The sequence below is a fragment of the Chrysochloris asiatica genome, unplaced genomic scaffold, assembly GCF_000296735.1.
Source record: "Chrysochloris asiatica unplaced genomic scaffold, ChrAsi1.0 scaffold00100, whole genome shotgun sequence".
Taxonomy (NCBI): domain Eukaryota; kingdom Metazoa; phylum Chordata; class Mammalia; order Afrosoricida; family Chrysochloridae; genus Chrysochloris; species Chrysochloris asiatica.
Window position 1 is genome coordinate 4,276,503 of NW_006408618.1, and position 17,364 is coordinate 4,293,866.

Here is a 17,364-nt window from a genome sequence, read left to right on the forward strand (position 1 = left end):
GACTCGACGGCACTTAACAACAACAACAACAACAAATATATATATGTGGTTCTGCCACAAAATACAATTTGTATTTGTGATTATATATCTTAACTGCTAAATCACAATGTGTATGATAAAAATTGCTTATTAACAATCACTCTTCTTCATACTTTTTTATACTAAAACAACTATGTGTTAGATAAATATTAATATTCCCAGTTTTAAAAAATGTTTGCTATGTTAGCATTGCAGGAGAAAGATGAGATTTTATGCTACTACAAAGATTGAAAGCCTTGGAAACCTTATACAGGGTTGATAAAGAGTCTGAATAGACTTTGTTGTTGTTATGTGCCGTGGCGTCAGTTCCGACTCATAGCGAGACTAGATGGCACTTAACAACAGCGAATATTAGTATTGTATTAAATTATTACCCATATTTGTAGTAACTGGTTGCGAGATTGTGCCCCTGTGTATTCTAAACATATTTTAAAGTTAAAGTTATAAATGTTATTGTTTACAAAATTTAGGATATCACTTGATAGCAAATGCTTTACAATTCAAAAGTAACCTGATTGACTACAGTGCAGTGGTCCACCTTTTTTAGTTTCCTTGCTTTTGAATGTCGTTTGAGGTGGGAGTTCCCATTGATTATTTACGAGGAGTATACAAGAGTTTATCTTAGTGTTTGTGTCACAGCAAAGAGCATTGCAGGCCTTCCTGGCAGAAGTTGCTGAATCAGCAGACGTGGAGTACACAATGGTTCTCTCAGAATGGATAAGAGAGCCCATCCTTACCCAGTAATTGCTCATATTGGATCCCGTTGTATATTGGGTAAATGTAGCAAGAGTTAGACTCTTGTACTTCTAAGAAACCCTCAGAGATAAGGAGTTTCAATTATCAGTCACACCAGAGTAGACCCTAGGAGACACAGGTGTCAACAAAGGTGCTGAAGTGATAGGGAGCTTATAGCTTAAACAGTCTTGTGTGGGCACCCTTGGGACCCTGTGGGAACTTTATGTCTGGTTAGTACATTCTCCTGCACTGGAGCTGGTATCAATTTCATTAGGTTCCCTTTCACTGCACCACTTCCCTTACATCTCCATCTGCTGGCATCTATGGGTATAGCTATAGATAACTGGTTGTTGTTAAGAACTGTGAAGTCGGTTCCGACTCATAGTGAACCTGCACAGGGTTTCTGAGGCTGTAAATCTTTACGGGAACAGAAAGCCTCATCTTTCTCCTGCGGAACAGCTTGTATTTTCAAACTGCCAACCATGAGGTTAGCAGCCCGATTCATAACCACTTCACTACCAGAGCTCCTTAGATAACTGGTACCCCTGTTGAATGTATAAACACATGCTTACCTTGCTTAGTGGATGATCCATCCCTGGACATATGTTGTTTTTGTTGATGTTAAGTGCTGTCGAGTCGGTTCCAACTCATAGGGCTTCTGAGGAGTGGTTGATGGGTTTCAACTGCCAGCTTTTTGGTTAGCAGTCCAGTGCTTATCTTATAAAGCTACACGAGGACTTCCTAGGCATAAAAAAAATTGTGGAAAATTGCTGTTATCTTTTCATTCTACTTCTGTATGAATTTTTTTAATCCCCCTTTTAGAATAGAAATGTGATTTTTTTTACACCAAATTTATAGGACATTTTTGGAATTAATCTTAAGAACAATGTGAAAATACAATATTTTAACCTGGAGAGTGACATGGTCTAGTTTGCATTTTTGAAAGCACACCTGTCTACTGTGTGGATAATGGATTGAAAAAAAGGTCACAAAGTACCAAGAATGACCAGTGTTTCTATGTCAGAAAGAACTCGACGGCACTTAACAGCAACAGCAATAGTAGTTCATAAGGAGTTCTAGTAGCACTGTAGGCTAAGCACTAGACTGTTAACCACAAGATCAGTGGTTCAAAGCCATTTGCTGCTCCTCAGGAGAAAGATGAAGCTTTTTGCTCCCATAAAGATTTCCAGCATCTGCAATCTTATATGTGTTTGCTGTGAGTTGGACTCAACTCAGTGACACTGGGTTTGGATGTTTTGGTTTATAGTAATTCATTCATAAGATAATACTAGTTTACTTAGGACAAGACATTGGAATGGAAACAAGTAGTTGAAGAAAAAGATAAATTTTGAATGCATACACCTTTTGGTGTCTAATTTAATATATTAAAAACTGCTTTTACTTTATTCTCTCTTTTTTTTTTATGTTACTATATTGCTTATGTGATTATCTTTGGTGGACCTTTGTTGTTGTCTGCCATCTAGTCTGATTCGTAGTGCTTCTGAAAGGCAGAAAAGAACTGCTCCATAGGGCTTCCAAGGCCCCATGCTTTGTGAGAGGTTTCTACCATTGAGCGGCTTTTGAGTTCGGACTACTGACCAGTTGAGCATTTAACCACCAGGGCTCCTTTTGATTGCCTACTATTTATCTTATTTACGCACAATGACTAATGCTCCTCTCTCACTTTGCTCTTTAGGTCCTATGTTGTGTGAATTGATTGGGTGTTAAATAATGAAATATTCACACATATAAAGGAATTGATGAAATATATCAAAATTATAAATAAAAAATCAAGTGCCTGTGATGTATTTATACTATCTCATAAAATAACACAGTTTGGATTGCTAGAAATAATTATGAAGGAATTCCAAATGACAATTCTTCTTAGATGTTTCATGAGTAGCATTTATCAGTTGAATGAAGAAATAAGTGGTTAATAATGATAGTAAAAAGAATGGCAATAATAAAATACTTAGTGAGGCCCTGAATTGAATTGAGGAATATGTGTAATATAAAAATAAAGAATGCTTTATTTTATGAGTTATGTGAATATATGGTATTGATGCTTTTTTATTATTAGAGTCTAAGGAGCTCTGATAGCATAGTGGTTATGAATTGGACTGTGAACCGAAAGATCAGCAGTTCGAAACTACCAGCTGTTCCACGGGAGAAAGATGAGGCTTTCTGCTCCCGTAAAGATTTACAGCCTCGGAAACCCTGTACAGGGTCGCTATGAGTCGGAATCGACTCCATGGCACATAACAACAACAAGGCTATATGTAGATTTGTTCTTATTATACACAGGTCAGAAAAAAAATCGGGAAAAAGAAGATAATTGAGGGGCTAATTTGTTCTTATTATTGTTAGGTACCATCAAGTCGGTACCTACTCATAGCGATCCTATCCACAACAGAATGAAACATAGCCCAGTCCTGGGCCAACCTCACTGTTGTTGCCATGTTTGAGCCCATTGATGCTGCCACTTTGCCAGTCCATCTCACTGGGTGTCTTCCTCTTTTTCTCTGACCCTATACCTTGCCAAACATGATATCTTTCTCTAGTGACTGGTCCATCGTGAAGTTATGAGAGAAGAAGTTTGGCCATCCTGGCTTTTAAGAAGCAGTCTGGCTGCACTTCCTCCCAAACAGATGTTTGTTCTTTTTGGCAGCCCATGGTACTTTCAGTATTCTCTTCCAACACCATAACTCAAATGCATCAGTTCTTCTATGATCTTCCTTATTCACTGTCCAACTTTTGCATACATATGAGGTTATTGAAAATACCATGGCTTGGGTCAGGCGCACCTTAGTTCTCAAGCTGACATCTTTGCTCTTCAACACTTTTAAAAGGTCTTGTACATTGGCTACCCAAAATGGGGGGATACAAAGGCAAGAGGTGACAGGGTTCCAAGCTTCCAAAGAGGGAGCCTAAATCCAGAGGGCACAGAGGAAAGTAGAATCTCCATTGAGTAGTATACAATCTGTCTGGGCAGGGCTGATGAAAGGAGATGGGGATAGGTGTCTTGTGGCACAATAGTGAATAATTGCTATGAGGATTGACTGTGAGGGTTGTAAATGTAAAGGTAGACATTTAGTAGCTAAAGGAGGGGAGTGGTTGACTTTGCAGTTCAGGAGTTGAGGTCCCTGGGACCATCAAGGGAGAAGAGCAGAGTGCCGGACCCTACCCAGAGAAACAGTGATGCCAGAGATGGAGGCAGAGACAATGATGTGGAGAAATGGAGTGGCTGGGGACTCGAGACCCAGAGAGAGAGAGGGGCTGTGTGCTGATGAGTCAGGGGAAGGCCTACAGGGTATACCCTTTGGTTATTTGATGATGCATGGAGGGGATTGTAATCATGGCAGTGAAAGGATATACGATAAAGCTAATGTTCTCCCATGTAAACTATCACATAATTTACAATAAAACATTTTAAAAAAAAGTCTTGTGCAGCAGATTTGCCTAATGCAATACATCGTTTGATTTCTTGACTGCTGCTTCCGTGAATGTTGATGGTTGATCCAAGAAAAATGAAGTCTTTGACAATTTCAATCTTTTCTCCAGTGATAAAAATGTTGTTTATTGGTCCAGTGGTGAGGATTTTGTTTTCTTGACATTGACATGCAATCCATACTGAAGGTTGTGCTCTTTGATCTTCATCAGTAAGTATTTTAAGTCCTCTTCACTTTCAGCAAGCAAGGTTGTATCATCTGCATATCGCAAGTTGTTAAAGAGTCTGCCTTCAATCCTAATGCCACGTTTTTCTTCATAGAACCCAGCTTCTTGGATTATTTGCTCAGCATACAGGTTGAATAAGTATGGGGAAAGAATACAACTGTATCACACACCTTTCCTAATTTTAAACCATTCAAAGTTCCCATATTCTGTTTGAACAACTGCCTCTTGGTCCAGGTACAGATTCCACATGAGCACAATTAAGTGCTCCACAATACTCATACTTCACAATGTTGCCCATAGCTTGTCATGATGCACACAATCGAAAGCCTTTGCGTAGTCAATAAAGCAGAGGTAAACATCTTTTTGGTATTCTCTGCTTTCAGCCAAGATCCATTGGACATCAGCAGTGATATCTCTTGTTCCATATCCTGTCCTGAATCCGGCTTGAACCTGTGGATGTTCTCTGTCATTGCATGCTTGCAGCAGTTTCTGTATTAAGTAAAACTTTACTCCCATGAGAAATCAAAGAGATTGTCAGGTGATTTCCGCTCACTATTGGGTCACCTCTCTTTGGAATGAGTGCAAATACACATCTCTTCCAATCAGTTGGCCAGATAGTTGTCTTCTAAATTTCTTGGCATAGATGAGGGAGTGCCTCCAGTGCTGCCTCACTTGCTTGAAAGATTTTAATTTGTAGTCCATCATTTCCCGGTGCCTTGTTCTTTGCCAATTCCTTTGGTGCACCTTAGATTTCATCCTTCAGTATCATTGTCTCTTGATCATATACTACCTCTTGAAATGGTTGAACATAGACCATTTCCTTTTGGTACAGTGACTCTGTGTGTTCCTCCCATCTTCTTTTGATGTATTCTGCATCATTCACTAATTTGCCCATGCTGTTGTTGTTATGTGGAGTAGATTCTGACTCATAGCGACCCTGTACAGGGTTTCCTTGGTTGTAAATTTTTACGGGAGCAGAAAGCCTCATCTTTCTCCCGCGGAACAGCTGGTAGTTTCGAACTGCGGACCATGAGATTAGCAGCCCGATTCGTAACCACTATACTACAGAGCTTCTTAATCCTTCAATAATGAAAGCCGAAGCTTGAAATTTTTCTTCCTTCAGTTCCTCAGCTTGAGAAATGGTAAGCGTGTTCTTCCATTTTGATTTTCTAACTCCAACTCTAATTTTCGTTATAATATTTGGCTTTGTCTTCTCAAGCTGAACTTTAAAATTTTCTGTTCAGCTCTTGTACCTCCACATTTCTTCCATTTTGCTTTAGTCTTTCTACCCTGGAATGCAAGTTTCCGAGTCTCTTCTGACATCCATTTTGATCTTTTCCTGTTTCTTATCTCCTTCCAATGACTTTTTGCTTTCTTCCTGTATAATATTATTGATGACATCCCATAGCTCGTCTGGTCTTCAGTCTTCTAGTATCTAATGCATCAAATCTCTTCTTCAGATTATCTCTAAATTTAGATGGGATATATTCAGGGTCATATTTTGGTTCTCATGGATTTGTTTCCATTTTCTTCAGCTTCATGTGAATTTGCATATGAGCAATTGATGGTCTGGTCCACAATCTGCCCCTGGCCTTGTTTTGGCTGATGATATGGAGCTTTTCTGCCATCTCTTTCCACATGTGTATTCAATTTGATTTCTGTGTATTCCGTCTGGTGAGGTCCATGTGTATAGTCATCTCTTATGTTGTTTAAAAAGGGTATTTGAAATGAACAAATCATTGGTTTTGCAGAATTCTGTCATGTGATCTTCAGCATAATTTATATCACCAAGGCCATATATTCCAACTACTGATCTTCTTTGTTTCCAATCTTTGCATTCCCATTGTCAGTGATTATCAGTATACCCTTATTACTTGCTTGATCAATTTCAAATTGTAGAAGTTGCTAGAATTCTATTTCATCCTCACTGGGTTAGTGGTTGGTGCATAAATTTGAAAAATAGTGCATAAACTGGTCTTCCCTGTAGGTGCATGGATATTATCCTATCACAGACAGCGTTGTACCTCATGACTGATCTGGCTGGATATCTTCTTTTTGACAATGAATGTGATGCCATTTCTCTTCAACTTGTCAATCCTGGCATAGGAAACCATGTAATTATCCGATTCAAAATGGCAATTTCAGCTCACTAATTCCTAGGATTTCGGTATTTATATATTCCATTTAATTTTTGACAATTTCCAATTATTTTAGATTCATACTTTGTACATTCCAAGTTCCTATTATTAATAGATATTTACAGCTGTTTCTCTTCATTTTGAGTTGTGCCCATCAGCAAATGAAGATCCTGTGGGCTTTACTCCCACGTGCTTTACTCCACACGCGTCATCACGGTCAACTCTACTTTGAGGAGGCAGCTCTTTCCCAGTAGCATTTTGAGTGCCTTCCAACCTGAGGGCCTCATTTTCTGGCACTATATCTGACAGTGTTCCTCTGCTATTCATAAGGTTTTCAGTGACTAAATATTCAGAAATAGTTCATCTCTCCTTCTTCCTAGTCTGTGTTTGTCTGGAAGCTCGTCTGAAACCTGTCTACCTGGGGGGTGACCTTGCAGGTATTTAAAATACCTGTGGCATAAATTCCGGAATCACACCAACTCACAAGACAGCACAGTATGACAAACTTACAGACTCGTGGTGGAAGGGGCTAATAGAGTCACTACAAAGAATAAAATTACCTTTATAGAACCATTGAAGCTTCCTTAAAAAAAGAAGGCTATCATATCATATACCTTTGGAAGCATATACAGTTACTGATTATTTACTAGTTTTATACTCCGATACTTTCCTTTTTTTCAAAATAAAGTTGTCAAATTAAAGCACTCTAGTAATTGAATGTCATTGAATGGGATTTTTCTTTTTGCCATTTTTATTTATTTTGGAAATACTATATTTCTAAACTTTAAAAAAAATTATGTGAAGTTTATACTTTTAAAGGAGTCCGGTGTGCTGTAGGATAAACACTGGACTACTTACTGCCCATTAGGCTGGTAGTTCAAACCTACCAGCCAATTCTTGGAAGCCCTATATAGGGTCACTATGAGTCAAAATCTACTCAATAGCACTCAATAACAATACTTTTAAAATTTGTTGATATTTTGGTGACTTCAGGTAGCTTGGTAATTGGTAGCATTTTATTTTCATTCATTTTTTGCAATACAACTTACTGGTTAGCTTGTCTTTGTGTGGTGCTGTGGGTTACGTGTTAGACTGCCAACGTCATTGTTAGTGGTTCAAACATACCAGCTGTTCCATGGGAGAAAGATGAAGCTGTCTACTTCCGTCAAAATTTACAGTCTCAGAAATCCTTCATAGGGTCACTAGGAGTCAGAATTTACTCAATGGTAGTGAGTTTTTGATTTGTTTGTTTCTTTTTCATGTGGAATGTGCGACCTGTCTATAGTCACCAATATTATCCGATACAGATTTATCTTGAATACTTCCTGTACAAGAGAATTTTTGATAAGACATTATTTGATTTTTCATGCTCCTAGGTATATCCATAAGGTCACTGAAGAGCCCTGGTGGTGCTGTAGATAAACACTGGACTGCTAACCACAAGGTCAGCTGTTCAAAATCCAGCAGCCGCTCTGTGGGAGTAAGATGAGACTTTCTATTCCCATAAAGATTTACAACCTTGGAATACAAGGTCATTATGAGTTGGAACTGAATCAACAACATTTAACTTTTAATGACAACAATAGGGTCACTGTGGGTCTACCAGCTGACAGAGGGGTAAAAGGTTAAAATGCTTCTATGTAAGTACTTTCTACTTTTTTAAACTTAAATATAAATATTTTCTTTCATACCGAAACATAATATTCATTGAATATTGTTATTTTAATTTGCCTTGTAATTTTTTCTATTAATTCTTGGTATACACTCACATGTCTAACATAAAATACAGAAAATAAAAAATATTTTGAAGAAATGCAGTCACCATTCTTTTTCACCTAAATCCCTTAACAAAAGAACTTAATAATAACCTGATTTTTCTAAGGCATTTCAACATGGAGGAAATCATAGGGCTTTTTAGTCTTTATAAATAATGTTCCTGAAATAGAAAATGATTATTAGACATTTACTGACTGGCAGCAAACACTATATCTCTGTGGTATTGCGAATGAGAATTTTGACCTGTTTGAATCCTGGTTTTACAACTTGATAGTTACAGGCAAGTTATGATTACTTTCTCTAGTATTTGCTTTCTTCTTTACAACAGTGGCAGTGATGCTGCTTCATTCATAGAGAATGTAAGCTTTTATAGTGAAAAAATATATAAAGCACATAGTTCATTGCTTGGCACATTGAACATGCTCAACAAGTGTTAGTTTCCTTCAATTTCAACCTTTATTTTCCTAATTTATTTAATTATTTCTGAGTCACCTTTGAGTCTTGGTGTGGCTCTGTGGGTTAATGCAAAACTGGTGTGGACTGCAAGGTCAGTAGTTCAAGCTCACCAGCCATTCCTGTGGGTTGCTATGGGTTGGAACCTACTCGACTGCACTTAACAACAACAACAATGGTGTCCTGATGTGGCACTGGACTGCAAAGTTGATTTGAACTGCAAGGTTGGCGGTTCAAACTTACCAGCTGCTCCTTGGAAACTCTATGTAGAGTTGCTGTGGGGCAGAACCAACTCTATGGCACTTAACAACAAGTCACTTTTAAGAAAAGTACTGATCCTATAAGAAACTTGTTTAAAATAGTGGATGTTTGTAAGTCAGAACAAATGGAATTGTGTATAACTTCCATCAAGTATTTGAGCATTATTTACTTCTAACTTGGGTATGTATAGTTCAAACATTGTGTGACAAACTTTTTGAACCTTGGACCCTTTTTTCTGTTAGGAAATCAAAAGTAGATTTAATAGTGATTCTGTCGGTATCTAATGCCCTTACTATTCTGAATCTTATTTGACCTTCAGTATGTCCCCAAATTGATTTTAGTATAGTTGTGTTAGTTCAAATGCATTGTGTAATTAAATACATCAAAATTAGAAATTTTGTGTGGGTGTGGCAAATATTGGAGAGATTAAGAAATGACTTAATTTCTATTAATAAAAATATAACTATTTTAAAGAGAAAATATAAGGCATATCATTTGAACTTACGAAGAGTCGACTGTTTTTTAATAATTAATAAGTTTTTTCTGCCAATGAGCATTAGATTACTGCTGACTTTTTAGTGTCATAGTACCTTGTTGTAGTTCCTCTACAGGGTTTAAAGGTGTATGACCAGTTTTGGATTTTTTTTTCTTCTTCTTCTGCCCTATTCTGGCCAGAGGATATAATCTTTGCAAATGCTATAAGGAGAATGTCTCCAGAAGTTCTTATATGCCATTAATATATTATGAGGATCGGTCAGTTCCATTGTCTTCTTTTGTCAATCTTGATCGGAGCTTGCCGAGTAAGTCTATAAGCCTGCATGTGCCTGGCAACTGTTACCTAGTGACAGTTTCAGCTGCAGTAGCCATTGGCTGTGCTGTCGATTGGGGCAGGAGGACCGAGTCACCTTTTTGATGGTGAGTTCTTCTGCATCAGTCGGGATGAGGAGGAGGAGCAGGGCTCCGGCTCAGGTGGGGGCAGTGATACTGAGAGATTGTGAAGAATATACTGATGGCATCCTTGTAACTGCATCACAGTAAATCGGACTTCTGAATCAAGCAGCCCAGCCTAGCAGCTGATAAGAGTGAATGTAGGTGAGAAGCATTACCTTATTCTTGTAACAAGAGAACTATTTTGTGATAAGTGAAACTGGAATGCACAAGGAAGAATATCCTGTGGATATTATAAAAGAAGAAGGACTTCCTTGCATGACTTGGTGGTGCACGGAGAAAATAACTTTCAGAAGAATGCTTTCTATTAAGCTGCTGCATTGTTCCTGAAGGAAATGGTTTTCTTTCTAGTGCACATTATTTCTTCAAAAGGTGTAACAGTGAAGACTGACAAGACTCTGAGAAATGCCTGTACTTAAAAAAAGACTTTTGACAAATGCTAATCTGCTATCAGAATGACCTTGGAAGCCTTTTTGATGGATTGCTTCATTCTAGCCTGCCAGCTTTTCAGTATTTCAAACTCTAGGATTTAAACTCATCTTGACGATTTTAGAGACATTTTAAAACAAGACCATCTTGTAACCTACCTAATGGCCCCTGTATTAATTGAGCACTTGCTCAAAATAGAATACAAAAATAGAAGAGGCATTTTCTTAACATATGGCTGCTACATAACTGCAAATATAACAAACAAGGTAATTTTCCACTTTTAGAAAATTCAGTTGAAGTAAGAATTTAACATGTTAATCATCTAGTGAATAGGTATAATAACATAGAATATGAAGCCTACCTTAAATATCTAAGTAATAAATAATGGCAACATTTCTATCAGTTCAGAGTGTGTAGGAAACTTCCTATTGTTTTCTAAATTTCGTATATATTTACATATATATGAGATACAGGTATGGTTGCAAAGGGGAGAAACAACTTTGGGCTATACATTTTATCAAGCTTTATTATATGGAAGGTAGCATATGCGATAAAGTTTTTTCAGTTATGATGCTGAAATTAATAGCAATAAAGAGTGCTTTTCTTTTTGAAAAGGAAGAGACATAAATTTAATTACTGCGAATAGCACAGTAACTGTAAAAGACTAAAATTGTTTTAATCAGAATGCTTAGAAAAAATATGCATACAGACTTCAAACTTCAAAAGTCCATCTTTCTTTTGAGGGGTATTAACCTTTGTATATTATCTTCTCTTCCTGAAATGCATCTTTTTTTCTCCTGAGAGTTAAAGGGCAGCTTGGTTCTGCTCCTTTGTGCCCCTATAGAGAGGCATCTTGTGGAATTAACTTTGATGCATTATTTTTCTTAGCTCTTAAAAAGATGAGAGCAATAGATCATGAAGATGACCCACCAGCATCAAACCCTGAACTGAGTCTAAAGATCCCGTTTGCCACAGTGAACTTTTTCTTAGGTTTCCATCTAAATATGAAATCTTAATTATTTAAATTCTAAAATATGAATCCACACTTAATCATTGTTAAAACAGCAAAACCAAGGCAACTTAAGACTTTCTTTTTCTCATTCTTTCTAATTGATTCTCAAGAAACTACCTTTTTCAGGAAAACAAACAACCCACAGAAGCTTTTCTTTTCTGGTAACTAGGTATTCTCCACACCACACACAACTCGCCCCCCCCCCTTTTTTTTTATACAGATTTAATGTTTTTGTGGTGTAAGGTAATAAGAAATCTGTTTTCTCTAGAAATGCCTTGTCTCTGCAAAAAGTAGTTTGAGAGCATTGGCAGAAGCTAATCAGTGACCTTTTTTCACCCCCTTTCTAGCTTGTTCCCCTCCTTACCCACTCAAAGCTGAGGTGTGTCACTGCTGCGCTGAGGCTGATGAAGAGACTTGAGCAGTTCTCTGGGATGCTCAGCTGTGACAGAAGCTCTGATACTGTCTACCAAGGCAGATTCTGAGACATTCGTGTGCAGAGTTTAACAGCTGCTGGGCCAGGCACCTGCTTGCTATAGTGGAAGCAGCAGGTTTCCTTATTCCCAAGCCATGAATGAATCTAGGTGGACGGAACGGAGGATCCTGAACATGAGCAGTGGCATTGTGAATGTATCTGAGCATCACTCCTGCCCACTGGGATTTGGCCAATACAGTGCAGTGGACGTCTGCATTTTTGAGACAGTTGTTATTGTCCTGCTAACTTTTCTTATTATTGCTGGGAATTTAACTGTCATCTTTGTCTTTCACTGTGCTCCACTCTTACACCATTATACTACCAGCTATTTCATTCAGACAATGGCATATGCTGATCTTTTCGTTGGAGTTAGCTGCTTGGTTCCTACTCTCTCACTTCTCCACTATTCCACAGGCGTTCACGAGTCATTGACTTGCCAGGTGTTTGGATATATCATTTCCGTTCTAAAAAGTGTTTCTATGGCATGTCTGGCTTGCATCAGTGTGGATCGCTACCTTGCAATAACCAAGCCTCTTTCCTACAATCAACTGGTCACACCTTGTCGCCTGAGAATTTGCATCATTTTGATCTGGATCTACTCTTGCCTAATTTTCTTGCCTTCCTTTTTTGGCTGGGGGAAACCTGGTTACCACGGTGACATTTTTGAATGGTGTGCCACCTCATGGCTCACCAGTGCCTATTTTACTGGTTTTATTGTTTGTTTACTTTATGCTCCCGCTGCCTTTGTTGTCTGCTTCACTTACTTCCACATTTTCAAAATTTGCCGGCAGCACACCAAAGAGATAAATGATCGAAGGGCTCGTTTCCCAAGTCATGAAGTGGATGCCTCTGGAGAGACTGGACATAGCCCTGACCGTCGCTATGCCATGGTTTTATTTCGGATAACCAGTGTATTTTACATTCTGTGGCTCCCTTATATCATTTACTTTCTTCTAGAAAGCTCCCGGGTCTTGGACAACCCGACACTATCCTTCCTCACAACCTGGCTTGCTATAAGTAATAGTTTCTGTAACTGTGTAATATATAGCCTCTCAAATAGTGTTTTCCGGCTAGGCCTCCGAAGACTGTCTGAGACAATGTGCACATCATGCATGTGTGTGAAAGATCAGGAAGCACGAGACCCCAAGCCAAGGAAACGGGCTAATTCCTGCTCCATTTGAAGAGCCTGCACAGTAAATCAAATGTAATCTGACAGTGGTTTTGTGTTGTATTCCTGATTGCATTTGGAATTTTGCCACCAGAGAAATATTTGCCTGAATAATTGTGAAATGAAGGATGAAACTAAAGATTTCTTCTATTTTCCCGCCCTTTTCATGGAAAAAAACAGCTAAAGGATGTGTAGAGGTTAATCTCATGAGGTAATGATAGCATGTGAGTATAGATGTGCAGTAAGAAGAAAAATTAAGCACTAAGGATGAAAAAAGTATCTCAAATCTTCCACAGGACATGAAGTAATGGACACATCTGAGCAAACCTCTGCATCTCTCCCTCTCTGAGTGAACTTTCTCTGCCTTGTCTTTGTCTCTCTTTCTATCTTTGTCACTCATTCTCTTTGTGTTTGTGAAAGCTATTACTTATACACATTTCCCTTTCTAGAAAAATGCTGCATATTATATATGTGGCAAAGTACAACCTTTTGCATCAAAGTGTACTTTTAAACACAATAATCTACTATCTGTAGATGGTGTCTCCCTGAAGGGTACCTAGTAAGTGTTCTTGCCAAGCGCCCCTTTGCTTGTTTTTGTAATGTTCTCTGCAGCACAAGTTTTCTGCTACAAACAAAAAGAAAAGCAGTGTTATTTTTTCTTTCGTGATAAATGACTCCTTCTTTCATCCTCTTCCTAAAAGCCTACTTTTTTTTTTTTTCCTTTTCTCCTGTCCATTTTCCTTGACTTGCTTCCTTTGGTACCTTAATCCTGAAGTGTCTTAGCTAATGAAGGAATCTACTGTATAAAGCAATCATAGTGTTAAATAATTTATTCCTTCCAACAAAGCAATCTAGTATCCTGTTTGGGAGATTGTGTTAAACAATTTTAATGGCTTGGAAACATTTTATCTGGTTCTTTTAAAGTTAGTTCATGTGCCTAAAATGATGTCTTTTGCTGTAGTAAAGCGTTTTTGTTTTGTTTTGTTTTTCCTTAAGAAGCCCCACAAATAATTTTAATTCATATGCATGGCACTCATCAAGCAGTGGGATATCACTCTTAATGCTGCTTAGAATGTCTTCTTTTTTTTCTTAAGTAAAATATTAATCATTTTGGTTTCCATCTACATTAACTTACCTTTGTGTCTGCCAGTCGTTTGTGTGATATGTGTATGCATATACTATATTTTTTACAGCAAAGAAAATGTAAATTCTATTATGTGGTTTGTGCCTGCTGTTTTCTTAGCACAATAATAGATCAATGTTGTTTAAGCTCTCAAATTGGAAATATATATACAGAACTTCCTTTAAAGGAAAAATACTTTGTGTAGTTGTTTAGATATTTATATTAGACCAAGCTGCATTCTAATTGCTGCTGAGAATACAATATAACTAGCTATCGAATACAGGTAAGAACTGTCAGTATTTTCTTTTGTACAAATCTGTTTTTAGATTTAGAGATTAAAGTAGTTTATTTTTTAGTGTGGTACACAAGATAGTGTAATAAATTGCCAGGGGTTTTGATGCAGCAAAATGGGCATCTGGGAAGTTGCTAATACAGCAGGTGTGAGCAGTAAAACATCTAAATCTTACTTTTTTACTCTAAGTTTCTGAAAGATATTTTAAAATTTATATCAAACTACTGAGAATTTTTCTCCTCAGCATTTTTGATTTCTTTGTTTTATGAAATGCATTTAATGAAATGTGCCTATGACTCTTCATATCGAAGCCAACCATGTTTGTGTTCTGGTGGTTTGACTTTGGAGAATCTTTAGTAGAATTGTTATTGTTTTATTGAGGTTGTTCTGAATCACTGTATATTTTTAAACATGTAAGAGAGGTTTAAAATAAAAGAATAAAATAGTATTCTATATATCAAAATTCAGACTTGGCTTCGGTTTAATAAAAGATCTACTTAGAACGAAAGTTTGTGTGGGAATCAAAACTTACATCATTTCTGTGGCTTGGGTTGTTTATATTTGTTCTTGTCCCTTATTTGCTGTTGACATCTTGGATAAATGCAAAAATGTCTTTGAAGTCCACACTAAAGAATAATAGTAATGCTACCTTTTCACATCATAAATAGAATCTTCCACATTGTACCTATCATTTGGGAGTCAGATTGGATTCCTATAGTTTGGAATTTAGGAAGAACCCAGTAGATCTCTGCAGAAAACTGGAGGCCATGCCATTGTGTTTTCCCCTTCTGTTTTTTTGTCGTAATAAGTAATAACAACTATGTGCTAGGGTTGGTGTCATGCTGTAGGATAAGCACTGAACTGTTAATGGAAAGGTTGGTGGTTCAAACCCACCAATCGCTCCAGAGCTGACTTGACGACATTTAACAACATATGCTAAGCACTGTGTTAAGTTTTACATATTGTTTTTTTGTTGTTGTTATTTGCTGTGGAGTCGGTTCTGACTCATAGCGACCCTGTACAGGGTTTCTGAGGCTGTAAATCTTTATGGGAGTAGAAAGCCTCATCTTTCTCCCGCGGAACAGCTGGTAGTTTCTAACTGCTGACTGTGAGGTTAGCAGCCCGATTCGTAACCACTGCTACCAGAACTCCTTTTACATATAGGAGGGGGTCTTCAAAAAGATTCAGAAAAAATTCTGTTATGTTGTAATTCCATTTTCCTATGAAATTTTTGAAGCCCCCTTGTATTATCACATTTACTCCATGTTACAACATTTGAAGAAGGTATTGCTATTATTGCCTTTATGTGGTGGTGGTGGTGTGCCGGAGAGTTGGTTCCAACTCATAGCAACACTGCATAGGGTTTCTGAGGCTGTAAATCTTTACGGGAGCAGAAAGTCTTATCTTTCTCCCGGGGAACCAATAGTAGTTTCTAACTGCTGACCATGAGGAAACTAAAGAAAAGTGATTTATCTAAGGTCATTCAACTTATCTGGCAGTAGCCAGCACTTGTATGGTTAGCCACTAGGCTATATTGACTTTATTTTCCAAAAGCCTTCCAACCTTTGTACCTCTTCCTGTGTCATTTCTCTATAGAACTTTTATGAGTGTTATTTCTTTTCTTCCCCACCCTACATATTTCACATCTATACTTCCCTTATCTTGTGATATTTTCTTGATCTTGCAAGTCCCTTTTATTAAAACTACAATTGAAGAAGTCCAAACTTGTCATTTTAGCCTATGATCATACCAAACCTTGAGGCATAGCATTTGCTTAACATCAATTTTGTCATTTTTGTTAAAATTTTCTTAAGTGACTTTTTCAAATTTCCATAAATTTATTACTGAAAAAATATTTTTCAAAGTGGAAGACTTGGAGAAGGTAGACTTTATCATAGGTTATACCTCATGAGAGACAAGTTTTAGGGTTAGGTTCTTCATGTATTATAATGTTTCATGTGCAACTCTAGGGCAAGTCATGTAACTTCCTTTGGACACATTTATATGTGTATATAATAAGATAATACTTATTTTGAAACTACTGTCTTTTGTAAATTAATGTGTTTTAAGAATAGAAAGCATAACCATTATTTCCATCATTGTATTATATTCTGTGGTAATTATCCAATTTAGACATAAATGACACTCAAAAAAATAATGCTGTGTTCTGTTACCTAGGAGTTTCTGATTTCTGTGGAGTTGTCCCTGAATAGAAGCAGTGTTAAAAGGTTTTATAGCTTACTAGTGTATGGAACCTAGACTGAAATCATGGCCTTTATAATTGTTTGACCTTAGATAGATACTGACGTTCCAAAACCTCAGTTTCCTCATCACTAAAATCTAGAGTTTTGTACTCCCTATTTGGGTGGTTTTGAGGATTAAATGAAATAGTGCTGTTTTTGTGCTTACATACTTATATGCTTTTGTGCTTACAGCTCCTGGCACATAGAAAATGTTCAGAATCTGGTAGCTGCTGTTTTATGATCTTTGGAGCTGATGTATTCATTACCATCAAAACTTAAAGATCACCAATTAAAATTTAATAATGCAGTTGTTTTTAAGTGCCATAGAAAAGGTTCCAACTTGTCATGACCCTGTATAGGGTTCCCGAGGCTGTAAATTGTTTTGGGAGCAGAAAGACTCATCTTTCGACCATGAAGCAGTTGGTAGGGTTGAACCACTGATCTTGTGGTTCAAAGAGCAGTGCTTATTCTACAGATTCACTGCGCACTACAATGGTGGTGGTAGTTATGTGCCGTGGAGTTGGTTCCGACTCATAGCGACCCTGTACAGGGTTTCTGAGGCTGTAAATCTTTATGGGAGCAGAAAGCCTCATCTTTCTC

At 37.5% G+C, this 17,364-nt stretch overlaps 2 protein-coding genes across 4 annotated transcripts in view; both read left to right on the forward strand.

Annotated features, from left to right (window-relative positions):
• The window catches only part of RABGAP1L (RAB GTPase activating protein 1-like), a 958,953-nt gene that overhangs the window by 354,805 nt on the left and 586,784 nt on the right, over positions 1–17,364 (forward strand). The window lies entirely within an intron of this gene.
• On the forward strand, positions 12,017–13,403 carry GPR52 (G protein-coupled receptor 52). The gene has a single exon (XM_006867066.1). The coding sequence runs from the start codon at positions 12,034–12,036 to the stop codon at positions 13,117–13,119; it is 1,086 nt and encodes a 361-aa protein (XP_006867128.1). The 5' UTR covers positions 12,017–12,033; the 3' UTR covers positions 13,120–13,403.

Coding starts and splice junctions, on each gene's coding strand:
- GPR52 (XM_006867066.1), top strand. CDS start 12,034: ATGAATGAATCTAGGTGGACGGAACGGAGGATCCTGAACATGAGCAGT.